The sequence below is a fragment of the Rhinolophus hipposideros genome (genome assembly GCF_964194185.1).
Source record: "Rhinolophus hipposideros genome assembly, chromosome: 19".
NCBI classification, from domain to species: Eukaryota; Metazoa; Chordata; class Mammalia; order Chiroptera; family Rhinolophidae; genus Rhinolophus; species Rhinolophus hipposideros.
The window spans coordinates 38,904,567-38,931,633 of NC_138065.1; the positions used below are offsets into that span (position 1 = coordinate 38,904,567).

At 35.0% G+C, this 27,067-nt stretch overlaps 1 protein-coding gene across 4 annotated transcripts in view; it reads left to right on the forward strand.

Moving 5' to 3' along the window:
* The window catches only part of KCNK2 (potassium two pore domain channel subfamily K member 2), a 167,156-nt gene that overhangs the window by 110,870 nt on the left and 29,219 nt on the right, over positions 1 to 27,067 (forward strand). For all 4 annotated transcript variants that reach the window (XM_081025275.1, XM_081025276.1, XM_081025273.1 and 1 more), the window contains exons 4-6: positions 5,501 to 5,661; positions 8,106 to 8,292; positions 19,302 to 19,441. In XM_081025275.1, coding sequence (XP_080881401.1) covers positions 5,501 to 5,661; positions 8,106 to 8,292; positions 19,302 to 19,441 — 488 coding nt within the window. The remainder of the gene's footprint in view (positions 1 to 5,500; positions 5,662 to 8,105; positions 8,293 to 19,301; positions 19,442 to 27,067) is intronic.

Sequence of the window (27,067 nt, forward strand, 5' to 3'; positions counted from 1 at the left end):
ATGGATTTGAATCGGGTGGCACCACACTGAAAATGGATAGAAGGGCTCCACTGAGAGGAGCCAGTGAAAGACTTTTATAGAGAAGAAGTGGAAACAAAACAAGGAAATTACTTGATTGGCTATCGGGGCTGTTCTATTTGGGAAAGCCTAGTTAGCTATTTGTGATTGCAGGTCCTTAGGTTTTGGTTTCTTAACCTTGAAGCATTGGGTTCGCTTAAATAGGCTCCTGAGGTATTAGAACTACCTTAGTCCAATGGCCTCCTTGTTTGATTGACTTAACACACGTAATTACAAGGTGTCCATTGCTTGAAGGAGGGTATTGTTTATCTGTCGTGTTCATAGATTCTGTCAGAAAAATGACCTCTCCACTTGGGACTGTTTCTATGGGGTGGCATATCCGGGCCTCCTGCTAGATGATCCACTTACCGTGGACCAACTGTCCACGGGCGGCTATTTTCTGAAAGTGCTGTGAAAAGGAGATGATTGCTGTTCTGTATGATGTACTCATATAAATGTCAAGGGTTGGCTTACAGACATTGACTCGGCTTCCATCCAAATCTCTGGCACAAACTACTTACAATCTTTTAAATTTGATTTGATTTTATTCTGTAGTGTATTGGCAAATATTAGATGGCCCCAGGGGGGAGAAAGCCCTAAATCGTAGTGCTTGCCAATTTCTGGGGTGCAAAATATTGCTACTGCAGTTGATTTCAAGCTACCAATGTGAAGTCAACTGACTTGCAAAATTGCTGAAAATTTAACAATTGACCTCTCAAGCCAGCTCCCATATACCATTGAACCTCTTCCCTGGGACCTCCAGGTTTCATCCTCTGGTCTCTGCCCCACCCCACGCCCTCCAAGGCCATGGCTCATCTATCATTCCTTCATCTTCTCTATTCCTGCAAGCTCTGTGGAAATTGGATTGACTCCCACTCCTTTCACTCTCTTTTTATGCATATGAGTATGTTATGCCATAAACCGACAGATGCTTTCCCTAGGGGAAGCATTTTGAGTGTGAACAACATTAATTTAAGAGTTTAAAAAAATGCCAAACTTAATACAGTTTCTTTTCCTTTTTCTTCTTGCTGTAACATTCTGTGACACCTTGAGGCAATGAAGATGCTGTTGACTGACCAGAGGAAAGGTCAGGAAGTGCAGACAGTCACAAAGATTAACATTTTAAAAGCTTAGTATACTGTATTGCTTAGAGCCAATGGATACCTTTCCTCTGAGGCTCATCAACCCATTAATAATAGCAAGACATTTAACCATGTGAATTCATTGGTTAGAACACGTGGTTAAATCTGTGGAGGGAAGTCTACTCTTATTTTTTGCAGGAAAGAAAACATGGGGAACCATCCCCTGAATGGCCACTTGATCCTCTCCCCCAAGGAAATGTTTGGAGAGCTGTGGGCATACCCTTTATGTCTGAAAACTGCTGGTCACTCTTCATATGTGTTCACTGGGGAGTGGTGACTGGGTTCCAGATGCCACCACTGAGGCACAGATTCAGCCATACAGCTCAGCACAATAGTGACGAGAGAAATGTTTGGAAGGTGAAGCAGATAACACTCAGAGAAGAACCATATCAGCATGCCTCATTCCCACTCCCTTTATCTGCCTTCTGCGAACTTTGTTACGGAGATAATAAAAAGGCAGCACAAAGATGCCACATGGAGCTGGTCTCTGTTTTTTGACCAATAAAAGGTAGACTTCCTTACGTCTAGAATTCTCTTTGAATTTTTGGACCATTTCATCGGTGATGTAAACAAGCTTCCTGAAGAAATCCTCTGTCAGCATTTCTTAAGATGCCGCGTTGGCCTCCAGGCCTAATCAGAGTTCGCGATGGATGAAAACTTGAAGCTTTTGTTTCTTACACCCTTTTGACTTGCATGGGGTTGATCCAGTTGAGCCCTCTGACAGCTAGGCTTTTATTTTTTAAACAATAGAACCTATTTATGGCTATGCTACCTTCAGAATTAAAAAAAACAAACAAACACAAAACAACAACTTGTATCTTTTAGTTTTGATCTCTGTTCCTTCCTGGAGGTAGGTTATGTCTCATGGAAAAAACTGAACATATTTGCCCTCTTACTTATGTAAAAAGAGAAAATGGGGTGGAATAAGATAGATAACTGAGAGCCCTGCCCTATCTCAGGCTACACAGTTATTCATCTGGAGAGGCAATAAAGAACAGTGTTGGATCTTAGCAGGACTCTTCGGAATAATCAGAGAACCGATGTCAAAACAGTCCACCCTGCTGGGTTGACAAGGCCTTCTTGTTCTTGGTGTTCTGCTAATTGATGTTAGAATCGAGTTCCTTTCTTGGATAGTGTACAGAAATGGTGTACTGTCCCAAATAGGTCAGAGTAAACATTCCCTGACTTCTTAAGCTTTCAGATGGCCGTTTTCCTTCTTAAGATTACCTTGATACAAAGTTGCTGTACCTGTTTCACACTTGGCTGGATGGGTCCTTTGCACCTATTGCTGTACTATAGTGCATTCCAATGCCTTAGCAGCTAACAGCAGATGGCAGGTAAATGTGTTAACTATGGGGACCCCTTACATCAGAGTCCATGGTCCTGTCCGTTTAACCTAGGTCTTGAGTGCCAACCATGGAAGGCTTTTCATCCCAACTCAAGGGCTCTCAGCCCCTCTTCATTCTCATATAGGAACTTCTGGGTCCTTTATAACCCATGGAGGTTTCTGAAGACATGTCCGAACAAGATAGTGGGTGGACAGAACCTCATTTAGCACTTCTCTCATTCCTTCTTCCCCACACTGGGATCTGCTAGCAATTCTGGGCTTTTTCTTCTATAAAATAGCAAAGCACATTAATATATTTTTTTAAATGAAAGGTATTTCTCGTTTATATGAAATACACTTTCAAGGTGTTTTAGATAATAATAATCTCATTACTATCCTATTACTTCATCTCCCTTCATATTTTCTTTTCTAGAACTGTTTACATGTTTGTTTATTTCCAGATACTGTAACTAAGCAGGGAAAGTTTGTGAAATGGGATATTTACAAACTCTTGAAGTGTTTCCTCCTAAATAACTTACTACTTTCAAATGACAAAATAGTAAGTTTTCAGTGGAGAAATTTAGTGAACACATGTTTAACCCAGGACTCAAAATCAACATCACCACGTAGGATGAACCATCATGTGCCTCTGGATGTGATGCCCTGAGAAGGACACAGTATCACTGATGTGATTTTCCCGACAAAAATGTATCACTTGAATCTATTTGGAAGGGAGTACCAGACACATTTAAATAACATTAACTGGCTTGTATTGTTTAAACAATGTCAGAGTCATGTAAAATAGAGGACAGTAATTAAAGGAGACTAAAGAAATATTACAGTTAAATGCAATGCATAATCTTGGACTGGGTCCTAAAACGGAAGAAAAAAAAATGTTACAAAGGACCTTAATAGGACCATGTCAGAATTTGAGTATAGACTGTAGATTAGAGGATGGTACTGCTCAATCCAAAATGTCAAGTACTGCAGGTTATTATCTGGCCTCTGCCTGCTTCTTATGACCACTTACTCCATTTTGGCAGCAGTTACCCTAGCTTGAGGTCATCTTCTATGGCTTGTACCCATTACTTTATTTCTTTGTCTAGAGCATTAAGATAGGTCTGTTTCCTTTCCATGCTTTAATCATTCCAATAGTTGAAAGCAATCTGCCTCTTTCCACTAGTCTTCTTTTCTTCAGCATAATCATTCTCACTCAATCCTTTCAACTGTTATAGTGAGAAGTTGCCTTCCTCTCTGCATGCTCTTTTGCCCAGGCTCCTAAAGAATGGCACCTCCATTTGACAGAGCATTTCAGAACATAATGAAAAGCACTATGTAACCATGACCCATTAATCTGGCTCTTAAATAGTTTGCATACTGATAAGGCTAAATACATTGATGAGCTAATCTTTGCTTCTACCAATATTTTTACAATAGTAACTATAATAATCATTATTAATATAATAGAATTTCCTAAGCACCTTTCATGTAATACCTTACATAGTTCTTACAAGTCGATGAAGTAGATGATAACAATATGCCCTTTTACCAGATGAGGAAGTCATTTGCCCAAGGTCACATATCTAGTGAGTGATGGATCCAGGAATACCTATAATACATTGCCTAACTTCTACAGGGTGTTATCTTGATTTCTCTCTCAATCAGTTTATTTTAGACTTCAAAGTAAAATGCTCTAAAAAACACCATGATGTTTGCATATCTTACTATACACGTGTGAACTTTTTATTAGATGATCAGTATTTAACATCTTAAAAGACATTGTGAAATTCACAGATCTAATTCCCGGTCTGATACAACCATGAATTACCTTATAAGCTGTTTGATATAAGTGTGTATTACCTCACATCATCAAGAAGGTGCATTGAGATGACAGAAAATATATAAAAGTAATGGGAAAAAAATTTCATAGTATGCTTGAAGGCAGGGAATGTGTTGTGAGGGAACCAACACGGGAATGCATTTTGGGGATGGTATGAAGCTCTTTGATATATATATATATACCCTTTTAGTAACCTACAAATGGAACATCCATATTATTTGCAAACAACAGTGAAACAAATACAAAAATTGGCTATTATAAAGCGACAAAGAAATCTCAAAAGACTCCAGAAAGTGAAAGTCATATAGGCCATACTCTTTGACTATAAAGTCAGAAACTAACAACAAAAAGCCAACCCTAAAATATCTATCCACATTCTTGAGTAAAAGAGGAAATGAAAAACAAAAAAGAGGAAATGAAAATGAAAATTCCAGATTAGTTTAATATGAAGGACAATGAGAGAATTACATATGAAAAGAAGGTACTCTGTGTACTTCTAGGAAACATGCATTCTTTACCTCAAACCTGTATGTAGAATGCAGATGTTGCTGAAAAAGGGGGGGAGGGGATAAAGTTGTACTGATTTAATCATAGCAAGTAGACATCCTTACACAAAATTGGAAAGCCTTCAAAAACCTCAGAACTTTAAAAAAAAAGTTTAATAATTTTAAGTTTTCAGTGGATACTTGAATAAAAACAAGATTTAAAAGTTGCTATTAAACTTTAATCTTTAAATAATTTAAACATATTTGAATTGTCCTAAATTGAGGCAATACACTCTTCTCTGTAAATGGCAACAAAAGCCTTATAGTCAACAAGAGTATCAAGAGAGATAGAAGTAAAATTAATTAAAATATTTGCTTTATTGCATTGTTACCCACTCAGTTTTCATCACCTAGTTGAATTGGAACATTGGATATACTTTGTAGATTATTGAAATATTTGTCTATAAGAATATTGCATATTAAACATATTAAAAGTTTATATAATATACAGAGATTCTTAGCTAGTTGAAATCTATGATTGATACTTTATATGCATTTGGGATTTCTGAATTTCTTGAGGTCATATGTTTGAAACTATTATTTATAAACAACTGATTAATTAATTGATTGACTGATTTATTTTATTTAGGGTTTGGAAACATCTCACCACGCACAGAAGGGGGGAAAATATTCTGTATCATCTATGCCTTACTGGGAATTCCTCTCTTTGGTTTTTTGTTGGCTGGAGTTGGAGATCAACTAGGGACCATATTTGGAAAAGGAATTGCAAAAGTGGAAGATACGTTTATTGTAAGTATGATGGCCTTTTAACTACATATGTTTATTGTTTAATTTTTCAAACTATTGCAATTTTTCTATTATCTCAGTACAGTTAGACATCCAGTTATTGGGTTTTCATAACAATTTATAGGTGCCTCTATTAACATGTAACTCACTCTATAGTTATTTTTATATTATCTGAATGAATAAATGAGTGCATGTGAAACCCTCAAACATATTCAGGAAAAAGAAGTAGAAATCTGACAGCCCTACGTTCAAATTCCAGGTATGTTTCCTAGCTATATTCTCTTCAGCTGGTCATTTTTACCTTTAAGTCTCCATTTTGTCACATATGTAATGTGAATAATGGTACTGATGATGAAGCATTACTCTTAGAGTTAGAGATAATGTACGTGAAAGGTTAACATAGCTAATAAATGACTGACAGTATGTTGTTATTTAAAAATTACTGTGCTACCCTTGTTCGTTGCTGATGGCAATGTAAATTTATATAGCCCTTTTGTGAAGACTATAGTAATATATAGAAAACACAATAAAGGTGATCAGACAACTTAATTCAGTAATGTCATAGATAGAAATTTACGAGATGTATCACAGTAGAACCAAAAATAATATATATGAAGATGTTCATGACTATATTATATTCAATAGAAAAAAAATAAAATGAAAATGCTTCTATTCGAATTTTAAGTGAAAAATAGTAATAATATCAGCATGATTATAAGCTTCTATCCTATTCCTGAAGAAAATTATGGAAAAAAATGTGTCAAAGGGTGGGATTGTAAATAATTTGCTATTACCGTCACTACTATTGCAAATACATTTTGCTTATTATTTAATAATGTTTTATATTTTCACAAAAATTTCAACCAAGTATTTTACATTTAACTCTAGTGATGAAATAAAATTATTGTTTTTCGGTTTAAATTACAGCTCCAGTTTTTACCATTAGTTATGTTTCATATGTAAGTTCAAAGTTCACTCTCAAATATTTTTATGATTATTCCAAAATAGAAGTTTTATTTTTTTGGTATTATACTTTTCTTCTATTAATATTAAAATTATGTTGTACTTATAGTAATTGAGCAGGCAGATTAGTGGCATGAACTTGATAATGTTGAATGGTTCAATCATTCCTTAAGCAAAGTTTGGGGTGCCTCCTGGATGCTGGGTAGTGTTTTTCAGGCTATGTTGACATCAGCCCATAAAACAAATTGCATACCTTGGTGGTGAATACATGCCAGTGTCGTAATTCAGCGTTCGGTCCTAAACACTGTCCTGAGAATTTCACATGAATTCATTTCTTCACATCTGTGATAAGTAAGGATGGTGGGCTAGAGGAACTTTTATTTTCACTTTCCATTCTAAGGCTTCATAGATCTTTAGAAAATTTTCAAGCTCTAAAATCCAGTGATTTTTCTGTGGTGGGGATAGGACCTATAATTTTCACAGTCGATAAGACAGATTCGGTTTGAGATGAAAAATAGGTGGTGATTAATCTCAAATGGAGATCTGGAGGTAAAGTGCTGTGTGTAAAAACTTCACTTAATATGTCATACTGTGGAGATTCCTGATAGGAGAAGGAGGTGAAAGAATATGGCTGGCAACCGTAGCTCAGGGGTGTTGAAGACTTATCCTTGCCTACATTTCTTTTTGTTTGTTTCCAATATATATTTATTGTTTGAGTCAAGATTTTATTTTTGTTATTATTTTTGTAATTAAAATATAATGGGGTAACAATGGTTAGTAAAATTGCATAGGTTTCAAGTTTACAATTCTATATTACATCATCTATATATTACATTGTGTGTTCACCATCCATATATTTGCCTACATTTCATCTTTGATAAGTTTAGTTTTATAGTTTAAAGCCATAGAACAGAGAAAATTTATCTGGTTCACATGAGAATCAATTATGGACTTTGAGTCTGCTCGTATTACACTTTAATCAATTGAATAATCATTGGAAAATGTGATAGGAGTGAGAGGAAAATGACTTCATGGAATTAATAATTTTGTCAATTGTCAGTGGTAAATATTTTAATCATGGTTCAGTTTTCTCCATTTTTATGTATTCCTAGATTATGTTTAAGCCTTCAATCAGGTGTATGCCTGTAGAATAGAAATGTTTCAAAAGTTGTTCAGGTCAACAAAGAATGATTGAAATCATATTATCCGGGTAAAGATCGTTTACTTTTGAAATTTTTTTTACCTGTTGTAAGACTATGTAACAGTCAGGTGGTATAATTATTAGCATTCATTGTTTTGAGTTATTTATGTTATACCCAATTTTTTTTAAGTAAAGACAAGTGAAAATTAATTGTAAAAGGGACTAAAGTAACATTCTCACTGCTAATTTGCTAACAGTATACATAGGTTAGCTTGGTGCATGTCAATGCTCAATTACTCTCAGTCAATTTCTCTCTCACTATCTTTTTTTCTCTCTTTCTTAGAAGTGGAATGTGAGTCAGACCAAGATTCGCATCATCTCAACAATCATATTTATACTGTTTGGCTGTGTGCTCTTCGTTGCTCTGCCTGCAATCATATTCAAGCACATAGAGGGCTGGAGTGCTCTGGACGCCATTTATTTCGTCGTTATCACTTTAACAACCATTGGATTTGGTGACTACGTGGCAGGTACGTTTTTTTTTTCTGGCACCAACACCGCCCTCCTAACTCGTGTCCCTTACTACAGTTTTCACCTGGGTTTGCAGCACAACCCAGTGACCGTATTAGTTTCCTACGGTTGCCATAACAAAGTACCACAATGGGAGGCTTTAAACAAAACAAATTCATTCTGTCACAGAAGTTCAAATTCAAGGTGTCAGCAGGAGCGTCATTGCTATGAGGCTCTAGGAGCATTCTTCCTTGCGTCCTCCCAGCTTCTGGTGAGAGCCATCTGTCTTTGATTGCAGCTGTATCACTCCCATCTCTGTTGCCATCATCACATGACGTTCCCCGGTGTCCCTGTCACTGTGTCCAAATTTTCCTCTTCTTATATTGGATTAAAAACCCACTCTACTCCAGTATGTGTTCATCTTAACTAACAATATCTGTAAGAACTTATTTCCAAGTAAGGCCACTTTCAGTACTGGGGGTTAGGACTTCAACGTAAATGTGTGGAAGACACAATTTAATCAGTAACAGTGGCAAAGTCAGAAAAGAAACTCATTTTGTGACCGTGGTGGTAAGCAGAAGGGTGCCATTAAACTTTTATTTTTTTATTTTATGAAATAAATTTAAATTTCTGGTTATTGAGAATTTTATTCTCACCCTAATTTCAGAAACAAATATCTACCTCTTATTTATTAATTTTTTAGCAGTGCAAGAATTTGAGATTTTGAGATCTTTGCTCTCTTTTTCTTAGACCTTTTTGTGTCTTGGTTTCAAAAACATCTGCAAACTTCAGTAGATGTTCTTAGCCTCATAAAATATTTTTTTTTCTAAAATATTTACCTTCTCTAATTTACATCTGTAAATCCTCAGGATAATATTTTTGACCTTAGCTAAAGTGTCCACATTTTTTAATTAATTTAAAAAATTTTACTTTTCTATATATGTTACTTAAATTGCTGTTTGCGTTATTATTGTAGCTCTTAGGTCTTACATTCTTATCATTTCAACTCTCTCTTTCTCAGTTATATTATTCAATTATTATTGTTCTAACTCCAATTTTAAATTAACTATAATAATAGTGATAAAAGTAAGGTAACAGTGCTCTATCATGGATCATTTTGGCCAGCTCCTGAAAATCTAAACCATTTAAAAAAATGTAGTTTGAAATATTAGAAAAACATACTGAACATTATAGTAGGAATGTGCTGTTAAATTTTCCAGAATAAACTCACCAGGCTAATTTAGTTCTAGGAGAATGTTCTGATTTCTGGCCGTTTACTGTTCTTTCTTGACTTAAATTTCTTATTTAAATATTTTTAGAAAGGAAAATATGTTCTATAGTTCTATAAAATCTTAGAGAAGCCTGATAGTTTCTATGTTTTTATTGATGGATTAATTATAGTTTAAACTGGCAAAGCCTTCCTTTCTGAGGAGCGTATAATATCCTGAAGATGGGGAAGTTTTCATGAGTGAAACTTTGCTTTTGGTTAGAAATACTGTGTATACATCTGTATACTGGATGGAGGCCCTGAGGGTGGGGGGGGGAAAGGGGGAGTGAATGGGCTTATCACTTTGCTGGATGGAGATCTTTTAGTCTTCTAATTAGCAAAATGTGGAGAAAAGACTCAGGCATTCGTAGTTTCACATAAGAGCTTCTGTTCTAAAAATGCTTATTTTTGTACCTCTAATCAAAGATGTTTAATTGGCTTAAGTAGAAGTGGAAAGTGCATTCATCCAGGAGAAAATGAGACACAGTGATGATAAAATATATGCTTGTGGTATATTAATCTTAGGTTTTTGTAGCACTTTATAAATATAATTAACAAGGTCTCATAATAACTGTGGAATATACAGGTGTTAGGTTATGTGTCTTCTATTTTCAAACCAACAGTCTTGTATTGCATGTACTTTTAAATTTAATTTTTAATTTTTTATGGTAATGCATAGTTTTATTTATTTATTTATTTATTTATTTACTTTTCAGCTTTATTGAGATATAATTGACAAACAAAATTGTGAAATATTAAAAGTATATATTGTGGTGATTTAATACACATGTACATTGTGAAAGGATTCCCACCATCTAGTTATTAACACATCTATCACCTGACATATTTATTCCTTTTTTTTTTTAATGAGAATATTTACTCTCTTGGCAAATTCCAGTGATCTAATACAATGCACTTATTTTCAACAGTTGGCAGGCTGGGTCAGTCCAGTGTGTGGCCCTCACGGTCTGCGAGTCTAAGAAAAACAAAAATTATAAATAAAAAAAAAAAAAACGTGGGTGGAATCCTAAAATAATGTTGTATATTTGTGACCACAGTATAAATTGGCTTAGAAAAAAAACAAAAAGAACAAATATTTTTACTTTATGGTTTTGTAGAAGATGAAAAAAATTTCTTTTTGCTTACCGTAAGAGATCAACTTGCTGAAGCTGGCTAGATCATGTGGGGCTATTAGTAGCCACTCTCAAAAGCCTGAGGAGAGAAGTTCAATGAAAATATGTTGTGTGTATCAGTGTGGACCCTGCATTCATGGTCATGGCACAGAATTGTATAGGAACAGGGTAATAAAATGATATTTGCGAGGCATTTAGTCTAATAAACATCTTTATTAGTACTAGGATGTTTATTGTAACCCTCTTTAAATTCATTATTTTCATTTTACAGAGTAAACAATGAAAAATAATGGTCGAAATATGCTTTGCTAAGTAGCAAAGGATTTGATAGGATTAAAGTGACAAACACTGAGAAAGATAGAGAAAAGGCAATTCGCCATTAGTTTTGTTGATTCATCTTTGCTTAATGTATGTATTTTATAGCTCTTTTGGTCTTTGTGACACTCTAGAACCCTTTTCTTAGTTCTGTAATGGTTACACGCTAGGTCCTTGTGCTGAGGGAGCAGTTTTTGAATGAGACGGATGAGGGGGCCGGTGGGGCAAAGGCGGTGTAGGAGATGTATGCCCTTCGCTAAAGTCTTTGCAAACACAGAAAATATGTCTGTGTGTGTGTGTGTGTTTTAAAGGATCTTGGAAAAGAATTGCCTCATATAGTTGAATAGAAAAATAGTCTTTGCTTCTGGGTACTTTGTGACTATAAAGTAAAATTATCCATTGAGTTAAGGCGAGTACCCCATCCAGGAAATATCAGTTGCTGACTTTTTAGAACCTTCTCCCGTGCTATTAGATGTCACTACAGATAGTGACAGCTCACCTAATTTTGATATTTTTGCCAGGGAAAGCAAGAGGCATTGCTCTCACTTGAACCTTCTCCTCTTTCTATTGGGCCATAACTCTCAAAAGAAAATAAAAACGTACCTCCTAGAATACATACTCACTGCCTGATGTCCTGCCCACGCCTGCAAACCCTTTCTGATTAGGTTTAGAGTTCATTACACTGTTGTATTGAACTTCTTTGAAAATAATGTTTGAAGAACATAGTCTTTCAAACTGTGGTGTTATTAAAGGGAAAGGCGTAAATTTTAGAAAGTGATGTATAAATGTTTAGGATGTGGGCTGTAACCTTCGTGTAATTATTAGGAGCATCTCAAGAGCAACAAGTTATGATGTGGCGTTTTTAGATGACAACTCTGAAACAGTTTATCCCCATGGAATGAGCAAGAAAATCTGTACAGGTAGACTTTCTACCATGGGAAGAAAACAGGACAACTCCTCTTTCCATGTATTCTTAAACTTCAGTCCTTAATTTTTATTTTTCACATGTCATAATGTTCATGGTATAATATATTAGAGCACAATAGATTTCTAATTCATAAATAAATATGTATTTAAATTTGCACATGTAAAAACTTTTCACTGTTGGCCACATTGAGTCAAAAGCATTGAGACCACTAGTCAAGACAAAAAGACATTGTGTCCGGTTTTCTACAGGTATGTGACTGAACAGAGGAATTCAACATTTAGTCATTTTTCTGCAGGAAGCGCTCTCCTAGCAAACTTTAATTTTATGTTATATTTATGCAAAGAATGTGTTTTAGTGGCTGGTTGCCTACCTTAGTGATTGGTATCTGCTCTTTCTTGATGGCCCTTTTTGTTGTTCTCTCACCAGTGTTCAGTGTTCTAGAGCTAAAATAAAAAGACTGGGGGGCCATAGGGCCATTCCAACTTTCATTTTATACGTGAACAAACAGACTCCTATTGCTTAGAGTGGTGCTGGCAGAATAACCCTTTCTAAAATATGAGGAGAGAGAAAGTATATTACTTAGCAAAGTGCCATGTACTTGATTTTAGCAGTGCCTATAATCACTTATGGGCAAATTTGTAGAGATAAGTTAAATGGCAAAATTATATTTGAGAATTAACTGTTGATTGCCTGTGTTCTATTTCTTAACTTCAGTCATTTTAGTTTTTATTTGATGAGAAGTCTGGGGTTAATAAGTTGCTAAATCACGCTTGCCTTGTAGGCTGAGAGCTGGATCAGCCCTTCTTCATTAAACTAAAAAAGTAGTACTAATTATATGAAAATGTTTGGAAGATTGAATTCTATTTATTCAGGTTTGCTTTTACAACTTATCTTCTAAGTCCGTGATTAAGACCAAAAAAAATAGTTGGCAAATCTTTAAAATTGGAGACAAGCCAAATTAATTACCTAATTTAACACAATTTAAAATTATTTTTCAAAGCTAGTGTCTCCTTTAATAGCTACTGTTAGGGTCAGAGTGGGTTATGCAAGCCAAGAAACACAATTCCACTAATTGTTTGAAGCTGCCCAAAGAAGTCCTTAGAAATACTCCTTTTTGTAAACCGGGTTAGTTTATAAGAGATAATATGAAGGAGTGAAAGCCAGATCCAAATTGATAGTTTCACAAGGCACTGAGCTCATATTGCCTAGTTTTCTAATAAAAACCAAAAATTTAGGTAGTCTAAGAAATCCTTATGGATGATGTTATGAAAACACATTTTCCATTTGAGCATAAATTTACTAGCCATCCAAATATATCTTCTTGGATTTTTGATCAGTGAAATTTTGTATATTTAGTTGAACAATATAATTTTCTTCATGTCGCATGTAGTTATTAAAAGCTTATTGGGTAAATCAGGCTTTATGTTTAGTGCTTTATGTTTCTTTATGTACAAAATACAATTTGAGACTCCCAGGTAAGATTCTTCTTCTGGTGTATTTACACTTGTTGAACTTTTACAAATGTTCACAGCCATTCATTATCACGATTTTGACTTGGAAAAATATATTTACGTACTTCATATTAAGAATTAAATTTTCTTGGAATTATATTTTCAAAGTCATTATTGGACATGTAGTTGTTAGTAACTATACTACTGCTTTCCCTTATAACTGAAAACATGACTCATTGAATGGAGTGCTCAGAGTTTGCTTAATTAATGGAAAGGGATTTTATCATGAAAACATATAAATCTCTGTTGAAAAACCACGGCAAGATTTATTCTGTTTGTTTGTTTTAAAACAGCTTGTTCTAGTAGAGACCCCGTAGAAAACGGTTCCTGATGTTACCTAAAAGCTATGCAACTATGTCAGAAGACAGTTATTAAAATTGCTATTGTTGAGCTGATCACTGAGTAAAAATTGCCCAGGAATTCAACAGACAACAAGGAAAGTACCTCATGAGGAGTGAGGTCCACTGAAGGGCAATCAGGTCTCCACCATCACAATGGCTCAGAAAAATTACTTTGATTGGAAAGAGAGGGTTTATGTGACTGCTAGGGAGATGTATTATATTAATCATTCATTCATTCATTCAGATATTTACTGAGCACATATTGTATTTTTGATACTGTGCCTAGCACTTATTGATGATTGCCTATTTCTGTGGGACAGAGTGGTTTAAATCCAGGAATAACAATCAAATTTAATGGTGAACATTCTTTTCTTCCTGGTAGTTATTCTGCTTGATAATACAGGAAAATTCTACAAGGAGTCTGGTAAACCCCTGATTTAGCCAGTGATTCTCAGAGAACTCATAAGAGAATTGATAGCTATTTTTATGATTAATTAAATGGGATTTGACCCAAACAGTTCAGAAGTCCTAGAGACTGGATAAGCCAAGAAGTTATTTAACTTCTTGGATTCAGAATGGATATATAGAAGCATTGTAGAAACATATGGAGAAAAAAATAAGAGAAGGAAAACACACAATGATTAATAGTTATGGCTGAGGGAGGAAGGCAGTAAATTGTACAAGTTTAATGAAAAAGACTCTAAATTGCTCTATATTGAGATTTAAAGGTAATCTTCTAGGGATAACAATTGTGTACATCTTACATACTGTAGATTTCCATTCTCGTAAAGGATGACTGAGTGAGACAATGTGTTGATTCTTCTTTCGTTATGATCATGAGATGTTCTAGTGGAAGTTTTCCTAATTTTAGAACAAGTACCTAGCAGGAAATGGACAACCTCTTGAATGCTGAAATCGAACATCCCAAAATATAGGTTCAAATGCTAGAGAGGTTTAGTTACCGTTTTGTTTTGTTTGTTTGTTTGTTTGGGGTTTTCTTTTGCCTTGTGTTCTTCTGACTCAGTAGCACATGAGAAGTTTGGTGCGGCAGGTGAGCTATTGTTTAATAGTAAAGTCATATTTCCATTTGTAAACAAAGAAAACAGGATTTACAACCTTACTGAAAGAGCCGTTTAGTTCTTGAAGCACAGAGAAAACACTTCATTCAGTTAAATTGCTTTACTATAAAAAAAGAAAAATATACTAAAGCAGAAAGTAAGTTATTTTCTCCCTTCATATTAAGACAGGGTGACTTTGATTAATAAAAATGGAGTCGAACAAACTGAAAAAAATTGAAATCAATATTTGAATATCTAAACTAAATTACTTATAGACCGATGCAAGAAATGATCCTCATTTTCTTTAGAACAAAGTTATGTCTCTATCTATATTTTATAATACATGTATCATTTTAGAAATCCAGGCAAGGGGCATAGACTTGATAACCTTAGTGCAGGGTGGCTAGATGATTTCCAGGATAGATCTTCTTATTTTATTTTTTCTTTATATGGAGTTTGTGATTCAGGAGCATCACAGGGAAAGAAAATCAAATTTAAGGGGAGAGGGCATTGTACACTCAAGTTCTTTAGAGCAGAATGGGGCAAACTGCTAGGAACTATTGGACAGAAGCAAGGTAAAGAGGCTTCTGATAAAATAGTACTTATCTTTAGACCCACCTGGTTTCTAGGTAAGACTCTTGAAGAGAAGAGGCACACCTTGTGTGATTTAGTGTTTCCAGCCTTAGCTAGGTGTCTACTAGGCAGTGTGGGCCAAAAAGGCTGGTGGTTAAATGAGGGGGAGGACAGTAACTGAGATCATAGGTGATGTGGACAACCAGGTCAATGAAAAACGCTGGTGATACAGAGCTAGGCATTCTAGCTCTGCTGCCTCCTTCCCTAAGAGAACTGACATGTTATTTTACTGACAGAGACTATGATTTCTCTATTGCAAAGTGGGGACACTTACTGTCGGGATTTCCAAGAGCCTGTAAACTGCCTTTCACTCTTGAATTCTGAAAGAGGCCACGAGAGTGATGGCAATTGAATTATCAGTTCCATTACTGATAAATGCAGCTGGAGATACAGCTTAAATCTATGACAAATGGTCTTAACTAATAGCCCTGACCTAAGTCAGTGGAAATGTAAGGGTTGGGAATGCAACTTCCCTCCGATGTTTAGGAAACCCATCTGTGGAGAGAATGCGTTTTGAGCAGTCAGGCCAACCTGTACCTTTCCCAGGCTACATTTTTTTTGTACCTGTAGTGTAATCTACCAGATTAGATTTGGCTCTGGCCGATTTCCTTATTTAAGCATCAGGGAGAAGTCCAGAGAAAAATGGCACCCTTTAAGAGAGGCTGTCACATATCATATGAGAGTCAGGAAGAGACTTATTTTAACTATTTGGAAAAGTTTATAAGATTCCTGAAACCTGTGTACTTCCACCCTTCTTTGCTATTTTTATTGCCATCTGTCTGCTCTCCTATAATGATGAGCCAAAAAGTTCTTAAAATGGAAAGGATTTGTGTGCATATTTTTGGTGGCAACAAAGAAAACTGCCACAAGGTGACTATTTCTGCCAAGTGGGTGAGGAACCCAAGAGGGGAGAGTGTTGTAGTATCCTGCAGACCGCATCTCAGGAGTCTGTGGAAAGAAACAACAAAAAAAATGGTGGCATGGCTGATTGGATATGGGATGAAGGAGTGAATCCAGGACAGAGAATTTACCCGAGGTTCTTAACCAGCAAGAGACCCATGGACGGGTTTCCTGAATGTAGCCAGATTAAAATTAATGCTTATAACAGCCAAGAAAATTTTTGAATGTTTCCTAATTTGAAAGCAAAACCGACACTCTTTTTAGCAAGTTGTCTAAACATTACAGATAATTTAATTTGGATAAGATTCTTGGATCAAGTGAATTGAATGATGTGGAAATTAATTCATAAATCTTAGATACCAGAAAGTGAATATGATTTGCGAGTTGTTTAACAATACTCTCATATACATTAGTTTTTCCTATATCTTTTGATTGTCGGTATTTCATCTTAAGAGTGTCAATTAAAAATGGGAAAGCATTGCCCACCACCCACCACCCCCACAACCATGGTTAGAATCCACTAAAACCTGTGGGGTAAACATCTTACCCAAATATAAACCTTTTAGTGATTAAACTCATTTACTCTTTTTAAACTGTGACATCCTGTTTATAAGAAAGAAGACTTATAAAAAGTCATCTTGTGCATAAACTAACTTCTAAAATCAACATCTTAGTGAATGTAAGTGTTAAGTGAGTCACAACTATTTGGATGAAGATTTTCTGGTTTTGAAAGAGAAAGTACTTGGGAAAAAATGTCATTTTGGTTTTATTGAAATGGAAACATTTGAAAAATAGAATTCACTAGTGAGCCTCTCATGTAACAAGTTTCCACACACATTTCTTAAGTCACTTCTGTGAATTTGTAGAACTACATCCCCCATGGGCCAAATCTTAACCATAATGAGATGTGTTCAGCCTCCATAATCCTTCCCAGCAATGACATTTTTAAAAACACTGCACGAGGTAAAATTTTTCACAATATTTTGAAGGTAATATTATTTACTTTGAAAACTGTATTCTTCACATTATTTGTCCCTAACGAAAGCTGAAGTTGTGTCTATTAACATTATTTGCCTGATAGAAAAATGGTCTCTTTGTACTGTTATCCTTCAATGCTTGAAAATGTCATTGCAGGCCACTGCAAGTATCATTTATACAGAGTAATGTTATAATCAAAATTTCGTATTTGATTTTTAATGCGTACTTGCTATTTATCAGCAGTTCTTACGATTGTATGGGTGAATTTTTGAGAGTTGAGTAATTCCATGACCCCCGTGCTGTTGATCCTAAAACCCTTCTTTTCTGTTCTTCCCTGTTAAGCATTAGATCTGTGCTTAAGGATCCTACTGGGTGTCTCCAACTATTTGTAGCTCAAGCATTTCAAACCTTTCATGTCCCTGTTTTTGTTTTTGTCACTATTCCTTCCTCTGTGTTTCCTGTTGCTAGCACCATCTCCCAAGTGAGGGTCTCTGGTCATCTTAGAACCTTCCTTTCACTCATCACACCAACTAACTGGTCATTAATCCCTGTTGATTCTCCCTCTAAAATGCTTCTTCTTTCCATTCCAGCCCTGACTCAGGCACAATACTTTCTTAGCTTGTTCAGAACAAAAATTTATCTTGGGGCTTCCCTGTCAATCCTTCCTTTCCTGCAACTCGATCTTTCTGCACGTGTAGTCAAACATGAATCGAGGATTTATCTGTCCATGAAATTTTACCTACCTCCCTTGCGTTAGAAACAAGTCCTCACAACCTGAAACAGCTTGCTTTTTCTTGTCTTCTATACATCGACTTCTTGGCCCCCATCCATATGTAGCCTTAGCCACTACTTAAAAGTCCTTTGACTGTGCCCTATATTTTCACACTGAACTCTTCTCTGTGTTGATCCTCATTGTTTAAAACTCATTTTCTCTCTTCTCACCTTCCCCCTTCCAGAAGTAAAAAAATCATTTCTTCTATGTCCTCTCCTAGCACTATTTTATTCTCTTTCACTCTCAGTGGATATACTGCATATATCCACTGTTATATGTTACTTGTCTGTATGAGGCTTTCACAGGCTAAATTATGCATTTCTCAAGAGAGAGACTTGTTTCTCTTTCTTGTGGGAGAAAAGTAACTGTTCAATGTTTGGGATTTAATAAGTGACCCATTAATATGTGCTGAAGTAGGGATGTGTTGAATGTATTCAAATTCTCATAGGTGCGGTTACCGTACCAAATGGCTGAAGAAGTAACAATTAGAGTAAAGTAAAAGAGTTCCATTGCCAATTTTTTTCTTAAGGACTAGGAATTTAAATTTATGACAAAAATGGGAATTCCTCTGAAAGTCTGAGAATAATGAATGATAGTCTCACCTGCGAATTATTATTGGTTCAAATTAGTCCCACCAAGTTATCGTCTCTGGCATTTGTTATCAATCCATTGTATTGATGATTTTAAAATATGAACCACTCTCTGTCCAGGCTGGCACTGAATTGATTGGTTAGCATGTATTGATTGGTTAACATGAATTGATTGGCAATAAGGTAAATATATTAAGTTAAATGCATACCAAAAAAAGTGCCATCTTTGTCTTCTACTTGTTACAACAGAGGTGAAAAGAGAAACTAGTACACATGAAATAGTTAAGTGCTAGACTGAATTATAAGACATGTTGTAATAAGTAAGAAAGAAACATGAAACAAGAAAACACCATCATGACCTGCAGAAGTAATGAAATGCCTCATTAAAAAAAATGTATTCAACTGGTTCTTGCAAAATTGATGAGGATTACATGATGGAAAACCAGGAATTCCATATGGAAAAAAAATAACATGGATCAATGAACAGGAAGATTGCTCTGTTTTACAAGCCAAAATTCAGTTGATGATTTCAGCAAATATCTATATTAACTTTTATGAATTTGAAGTCATTTCTATTGCTTTGTTTGTTTGTTTCCCTCACAGGTGGATCTGACATTGAATATCTAGACTTCTACAAGCCTGTCGTGTGGTTTTGGATTCTTGTTGGACTTGCTTACTTTGCTGCTGTCCTGAGCATGATTGGAGACTGGCTCCGAGTGATATCAAAAAAGACGAAGGAAGAGGTGAGAGCTAAGAAGTTTGCAAAAACAGTTCCATTTAACTAATTCGGAAAAGGTTTCTAAAAAAAAAAATCTTTTTTTTTACATATATATTTTCAAATATTTAAATGTTGCTCAAAATTTTTAATATTTATGTTTGGTGTGAATTGGCTGTGTGAGGCTATCGTGAATTATGATTCATTCACTTAACAAACACTAAATACTTCCATGTGCCAGATGCTATCTACGTGCTGAGGGTAATTTGGAATGAAAACAGATGTAATTAAGAATGTTTCCTTCATTATTTCTGTCTTTTCTTTCTTTTGGTTTCATTTCTCTTTTTCCTCAAAGGAACAAAGTGAATTTTATGCCAGAACAGAAAATACAATAGAAAATATTGTGTCACGATATCAATGGCATAAAAAAGTGAATATATTATGTAATATTGAATTTTTCTTACTGTATTCAATTATTTCCTTTTTTCTTATGTCTGCATAAATGTGTGCAAGTGTACATGTATGCACACACTCCAAAGCTGTATACGTTATCGTCAATGCCCTTATATAGTTTTCAGCTGCTCAAAAGTATCCTTGGACCTATTTTGAAAAATTTTATATATAGAAATAAACATTAGAATTTTGACCCATGACGTTTTAGAAACTTTGAAATTTAAATCTTGATTGTGACATTTTATAGTTTGGGAATTAAATTTTGATTTCTAGAAGTACTATTACTTTGAGTGTGACCGAGTAGCGTTTTGTTATGAATTCTGTGTTTTTTTGCTTCTGAGTCTTAGCCAACCTTACTAATTTTTTCAGAAAGCGACAAATCTATAAAACTTGCACCTATAGTAACAATTGTCTTCCTTTAATTATTCCTTCCATTTCGTTATCTGGTGTTCATAGACCAAGAGACACCAGTATCAAAATCTTTGATTGATGTAACAGGCAGTATTTTTAAAATATATACCCAAAAGAAATAGAATAAGATGGGAAATTATAAAATTAATTTCTCTCTACAAATATTTTATTTGAAATTCAAGTCATACAATTTTGTATTAATACCCAAGGTGCCTATGGTAATTAGAAAGAGTGTAAGTTATCCAACATTTCCCTTCATGGATACCATATTTCTCAATTGCGAATTCATGTATTCAGTCTGTATGCATTAATCAATATCTTAATTGCACGATAAAACCCAAAATCTTTTTATTACACACAAATCAGCAAGACAATATGCTTGACATTCTAATTTAAATCATGTGAAAAGTTCTGCTTTGACCAGGACCCCAACTGATTTGCCTCAAGCTTAGGATCATTTTTTTTTTTGTGTGTGTGTGTGTGTGTGTGTGTGTGTGTGAGAGAGAGAGAGAGAGAGAGAGGAGGGAGGGAGAGAGGTATGGAGAAAGAGGGGGGATAGAGGAAAAATGTGGTTATTTTCACTTCAGTGTACATTTAAGGATCTTGAGATGCTAAGGGAATAAAAAGAAAGTTTTGTAAATAGGAAATGTTTTGGATGACATAGCTAAAAAGGAAACTTCTCAAACATCTAGCCTCAAACTGCCTTTCTTTCAAATGAATTTTTAAAAGCACACACAGGCATTTTTTTAAAAATAAAATAGAATTGAACAGAACATATTTCTTAAAGTTAGATAGTTAAGAAAATAATTGTTTTGTGAAATATAAATATATATGCACATATACATATACTATGAACATTCTATATAGTATATACATACATGCATATGAATCACAGTTAAAAAGTGTGAAAGACACTAAGCACATATAGAACAAGGAGAAAATTTATGACATTGCTATATTTGATTAAATATTAAAGAATATTTGATTAAAGTTTAAAAAGCTGTATTATTAAAAACAAGTGCTTTTTGGGACAGGGCTAGCTGGTACAAAGCATTAGCACACTTTTCCAGAGTAATGAGATAATTATCTGTATTAGTCTGCTAAGGCTGCCATAACAAAACACCACAGACTGGGTGGCTTAAATAACAGACATTTATTTTATTTTTATTAAAAAAAATATTTTTTAAATTTATATTTCTTTTTTCAATTACGGTTGATATTCAATATTATTTTATATTAGTTTTAAGGGTACAGCGTCGTGGTTACATGTTTATATAATTTACAAAGTGATCCCTTGATTAGTCTAGTACCTACCTGGCACTATATATAGCTATTATCATATTATTGACTATATTCTCTATGCTGTGCTTTACATCCCTGTGACTACTTTGTAACTACAAATTTGTACTTCTTAATCCCTTCCCCTTTTTCACCAAACCTCCCAACCCTTCTCCCATCTGGCAACCATCAGTTTATTCTCTGTATCTATGAGTTTGTTTCTGTTTTGTTTGTTTGCTTCTTTTGTTCTTTACATTCCACATAGAAGTGAAATCGTATGGTATTTGTCTTTCTCTGATTGACTTATTTCCGTTAACATAATACTCTCTAGATCCATCCATGTCGTCACAAATGGTAAGATTTTATTTATTTTTATAACCATGTAATACTCCATTGTATATATGTACCACATCTTCTTCATCCAATCATCTATTGATGGGCACTTATGTTGCTTCCATATCTTGCCTATTTAGCACTTCAGTGAACATAGGGATGCATGTGTCTTTCTGAATTAGTGTTTTGGGTTTCTTTGGATAAATACCCAAAAGTAGAATTGCTGGGTCATAAGGTAGTTCTGTTTTTAATTTTTTTGAGGAACCTCCATACTGTTTTCCATAGTGGCTGCACCAATTTGAAATCCCACCAGCATGAGGGTTCCCTTTTCTCCACATCCTCGCCAGCACTTGTTGTTTGTTGATTTATTAATGATAACCATTCTGACAGATGAAAAGTGATAGCTTATTGTGGTTTTAATTTGCATTTCTCTGATGATTAGTGACATTGAATATCTTTTTATATGTCTGTTGGCCATATGTCCTTTAGGAAAAATGTCTATTCAGGTCCTCTGCCTACTTCTTAATTGGATTGTTTATCTTTTTGGTGTTAAGTTGCATGAGTTATTTATAAATTTTGGATATTGACTCCTTATCAGATGTCTCATTGGCAAATATCTTCTCTCATCCAATAGGCTGTCTTTTCATTTTGTTGATTTCCTTTGCTGTGCAAAAACTTTTTAGTTTGATGTAGTCCCATTTGTTTATTTTTCTTTCGTTCCCCTTGTCTGAGGAGGTGTATCAGAAAAAATACTACTAAGAGCAATGTCAGAGAGTTTACTGCCCATGATTTTTTTTCTAGGAGCTTTATGATTTCAGGTTTTACATTTAAATCTTTCATCCATTTCGAGTTTGTTCTTGTATATGGTTTAAGAAGGTGGTCCAGTTTCACTTCTTTTATTGCATGTATCTGTCCAGTTTTCTCAACACCATTTATTGAGTAGACTGTCTTTATCTCATTGTATATTCTTGCCTCCTTTTTCGTAAATCAACTGACTATGTAGTGTTGGGTTTATTTCTGGGCTCTCTATTCTTCCATTGATCTGTGTTTCTATTTTTTTATGCCAGTACCATGCTGTTTTGATTGCTATGGCCTTGTAGTATAATTTGATATCAGGTAACGTGATACCTCCTACTTTGTTCTACTTTCTCAAGATTGTCATGGCTTTGGGGTCTTTTGTGGTTCCATATAAATTTTAGGATATGTTCTAGTTCTGTGAAAAATGCCATTGGTATTTTGATAGAGATTGCACTGAATCTAGAGATTGCTTTGGGTAGTATGGACATTTTAACAATTGTTAATTCTTCCTATCCATGAGCATGATATATGTTTCCATTTATTTGTATCTTCTTCAGTTTATTTCTTCAATGTCTTCTAATTTTCTGAGTACAGATCTTTTACCTCCTTGGTTCAATTTATTGTAGATATTTCATTTTTTTGATGCAATTGTAAATAGGATTGTTTTCTTAATTTCTCTTTCTGATAGTTTGTTATTGGTAAATGCAACTGATTTCTGAATATTAATTTTGTATTCTGCTCTTTACTGAATTTATGTATCAGATCTAACAGTTTTTTAGTGGAATCTTTAGAGTTCTCTATATACAGTATCGTGTCATCTGCAAATAATGACAGTTTTACTTATTCCTTTCCAATTTGGTGTCTTTCATAGAATTTTATTTTTTCACAAGTCAGGGGGCTGGAGGTGCCAGCAGGCTGGTTGGTTTATGGTGAGGTCTCTCTCTACAGCTTGCAGATGGTGCCTTCTTGCTGTCCCCACATGGCCTTTCTCTGCACACGTGCAGGGAGAGAGAGCAAGCTCTGGTGGCTTTTTCTTCTTATGAGGACACCAGTGCTTCTGCATTAGGACTCCACCCTTATGACATTGTTGCCTCCTTTAAATCCCTGTGTCCAAATATAGACACATTAGGGCTTCAACATATGAGTTTTTGCACAGTGCAATTCAGGCCATAACACCGTTCTTTCAAATACATTTAAATATCTACATTAATTGATTTATTGAATATGAAAAACAAGGTCATGTGCCTGCCTACGAGTATGAGTGATCTTCATGATTCTCAACTGTAATTATGAGATGTATCATTGTAGTAAACTATTTTTTGTTTTCTTTTGGCTTCTACTTAGCTTTGTGAGTAACATGTCCTTTCTGGGGACTGCATCTATAGAAAGCTCATGTGAGTAAAGGCTAGAGCAAGTTTCGGTGAAGCCTTTGGAGCTGCAGCCGCTCCAGACAGTTGGGTTAGTTGCAATGGAACTGTCAAATGGACTTGAGCAGATATGTGTGTTGTTTTCTCATTTACAACACAGTCTAGGAAAATGACAACATTGGGTCACACATTCAACAGAGAATGGGAAGAAAGAAAAGGAAAGTCAATTGATAATTTATCTATAGATTATCATGGCCAGAGTCTTTATAAAAGAAATACTACTAGAATCTCTATAGCAATGGAGAAATGATTATTAGATAATTTTAGTTTTGAAATAACTCACTAAAGGGCATAATTTATAAAAACCCACTAAATGCACTCTAGTTGTCATCTTTACAAAGATGGACCATACCCAGTGACTATTCACTATGCATTCCTTACCTTCTGTACCTAAGGCATTGCAGATATTCCAAAGTTTTAATAATTTCCTAAGGGTTCAGAAGCAACAAGGTTGTTTCTCATTTTTGATTTTGATAAATAAAAATGGTAAATATTTTGGATAACTTAGAATCTTTTCTATTAAAAAATGTAACTATACAGAATATAAAAGTACAAAATAATATATAGCATCAAATTTCCCAGTGATAATACTAAAACACATGCTTTCCTTGAATGCAAAGATTTTGGCTAATGATAAACGCCAGTCTTACATGATTTTCTAAAAAGCAAACCTCCTTAAACCATGTTGGTTAAGTATAAATATATAGCTACAATGATATATGACCTTATTTCTGTTTTTTTTTGTGTGTGTTAAAGTATATTTTGTTTTCAATGAAGACTAATTTTAATGAAACTATGTTTAGAAGTAAGGAAAAATAGCTTTTGATGAACATGCTGAAACAAAACATGGTGGTACAGTTAATCTACCTGAAATATTTGAAGAGGAAATGGTTAGTTAGAACAACACACTGCATTGTTTCAGAAGCATCACATAAATTACAGTTGATCTTCGTTCCTCATGGATGATAATGACCTTAAGAATTTTTCCATGGAGGCAAACACGTTCCTGTAAAAGTGAGTGTTTCATTATTTTTTTAAGCTCTAATGAAGGAAAGGCACATGTCCAACAGTAAGAATTGGTATGACTACTTATCTTTTTCCATGAAGCCATGTACCCTCTTCTGAAGAAATTATGTTTCCATTTAGGAAATAAACATTTTTGACATATTCTGGATAATACAATAATATTGGTATCTCAGGCAGGGGTGATAAAAATGTGTGTCCACAAAATTCAGAAGGTAAGTTCCTAAGCAAGCAGGGCATTTTGCCTCCTTATTATGCACAGACATAGTTCAGTTTGCCGCTGTTTACATTCCTTGAATGTGAAAGACTGGGATTTCTATAAAGTTCTTGTATTGGTGTCCACATACCACTGAGTCTGGAATGTTCCTGTCCATACATGACACAAACACCACCACAGCCCCTACCACAGCATTCCAGTGTTGTCAGGCCAAGGGGCACTACGGCCAGCCACAGTGAGTGGACAGCCAAGCATCACTTCTTTACCCCTAGCATTTTCTTAGTCTCTAGAGGTGGTCATGCAAATGAAATGCTCACTTTAGAAACTTGGCCTTATATTAAGAACTCCTATTGATTGGAAAACTCTAGTGCCAAGAAGCCTTGAAAGACTACCTCTGGAACTTTTATTTGGCTCCAGTGTTATGCAGGAACCTGAGAATATGGAGGGACATAATTTTCTTCTGCTGGTTACCTGGTGAGAGCATTTGGTCTTCTCCTAACTTCAGTCAGTGGGGGATGATGCCTCCCTCCCGTGACAGAGCTGGGATATTTGGAGGATTTTTTTCTTGCCCGGAGATGGGCAGTTAAAGAGCAGTTGTAGCCTGGGCCCTGCAATGGTACACTTTATCATTATTTCTTATGGGAGAAGTGCTTTTAATATGAAAGGCTTTAGATACCATTTGAAATAAGTTAGGCTTCATTCTGAAAAGTTTAGGGAGCCATTGAAGAATTTTAAGTAAGGGGAATGAATAATCTTGTCAACAGTGAAGAAGATGAGTGAGAAACAAAACTGGATGCAGGAAATCAATTGGGAGAGATTACTGCAGGGTTATTGCATAGAATAAGGGTCTATGGTAGCAGTGGGATAGAGATAAAAGTAGGGATTTCAAAATTATTTGGGGATAGAAGAAAGAGGATTTGGTAATCCATTAGCTGTAGGCGGTAAATAATTGCTAATAAGGAAACTGACGCACAGGGAGGTAAAGTGAGATTCATCTTCTGGTCTCTACTTGATGACATTTATGATTCTAGTTTTGGATGGGATCATGAAACATAGGAAAATGAGAGATTCTGAGTAGATGGGAGGAATAAGAATGTTGTTTTGGTCATGCTGTGATTGATGGATGTGTTGGACATCCAGATGGCTAATTCACTTGTAGATAATTGGATATGCAAGCCTGGAATGTAGGAAGGTTGGGAGCTAGAGAGGTAGTAGGTTGGGGGTTCATCACGACCTACATGACAATGGAAGTTGTGAGTATAGAAGAATTCACCTAATAAAGACTTATTTGTTATTTGAAGATTTATTTCTTTGGAGATTAAAGTATAATTCATTCCTAAATCATTCATTTATTTATTCATTGAAAAGATATTCGCTGACTACTGTATGATGAGCGCTGTAGTAGGTTCTAGGAGTAACTTCACCTATGATAGTTTGAGCCAGATCTCTGTATCAGAAGGACTACATAGGTGGTGCATTTCTTTATTGACCTTCACAATGTTTGCTTTTACTTTTCTTCTAGAAATGGAAAAAGGAGTTTTGAATAAGAAGGCACTTAGTCTTTGATTAGTTCTTAAAATATCCTGCTTTTAACTTTTCCATTTCCTTCCCTCCCTTTTTCCCTCCCTCCCTCCCTTTCTTTAATCTTCAGACAGCACATCAGGTTTTAGAGTTATTGCTTTGATTTGTAACATATTTGAGAGAGGGGACATTA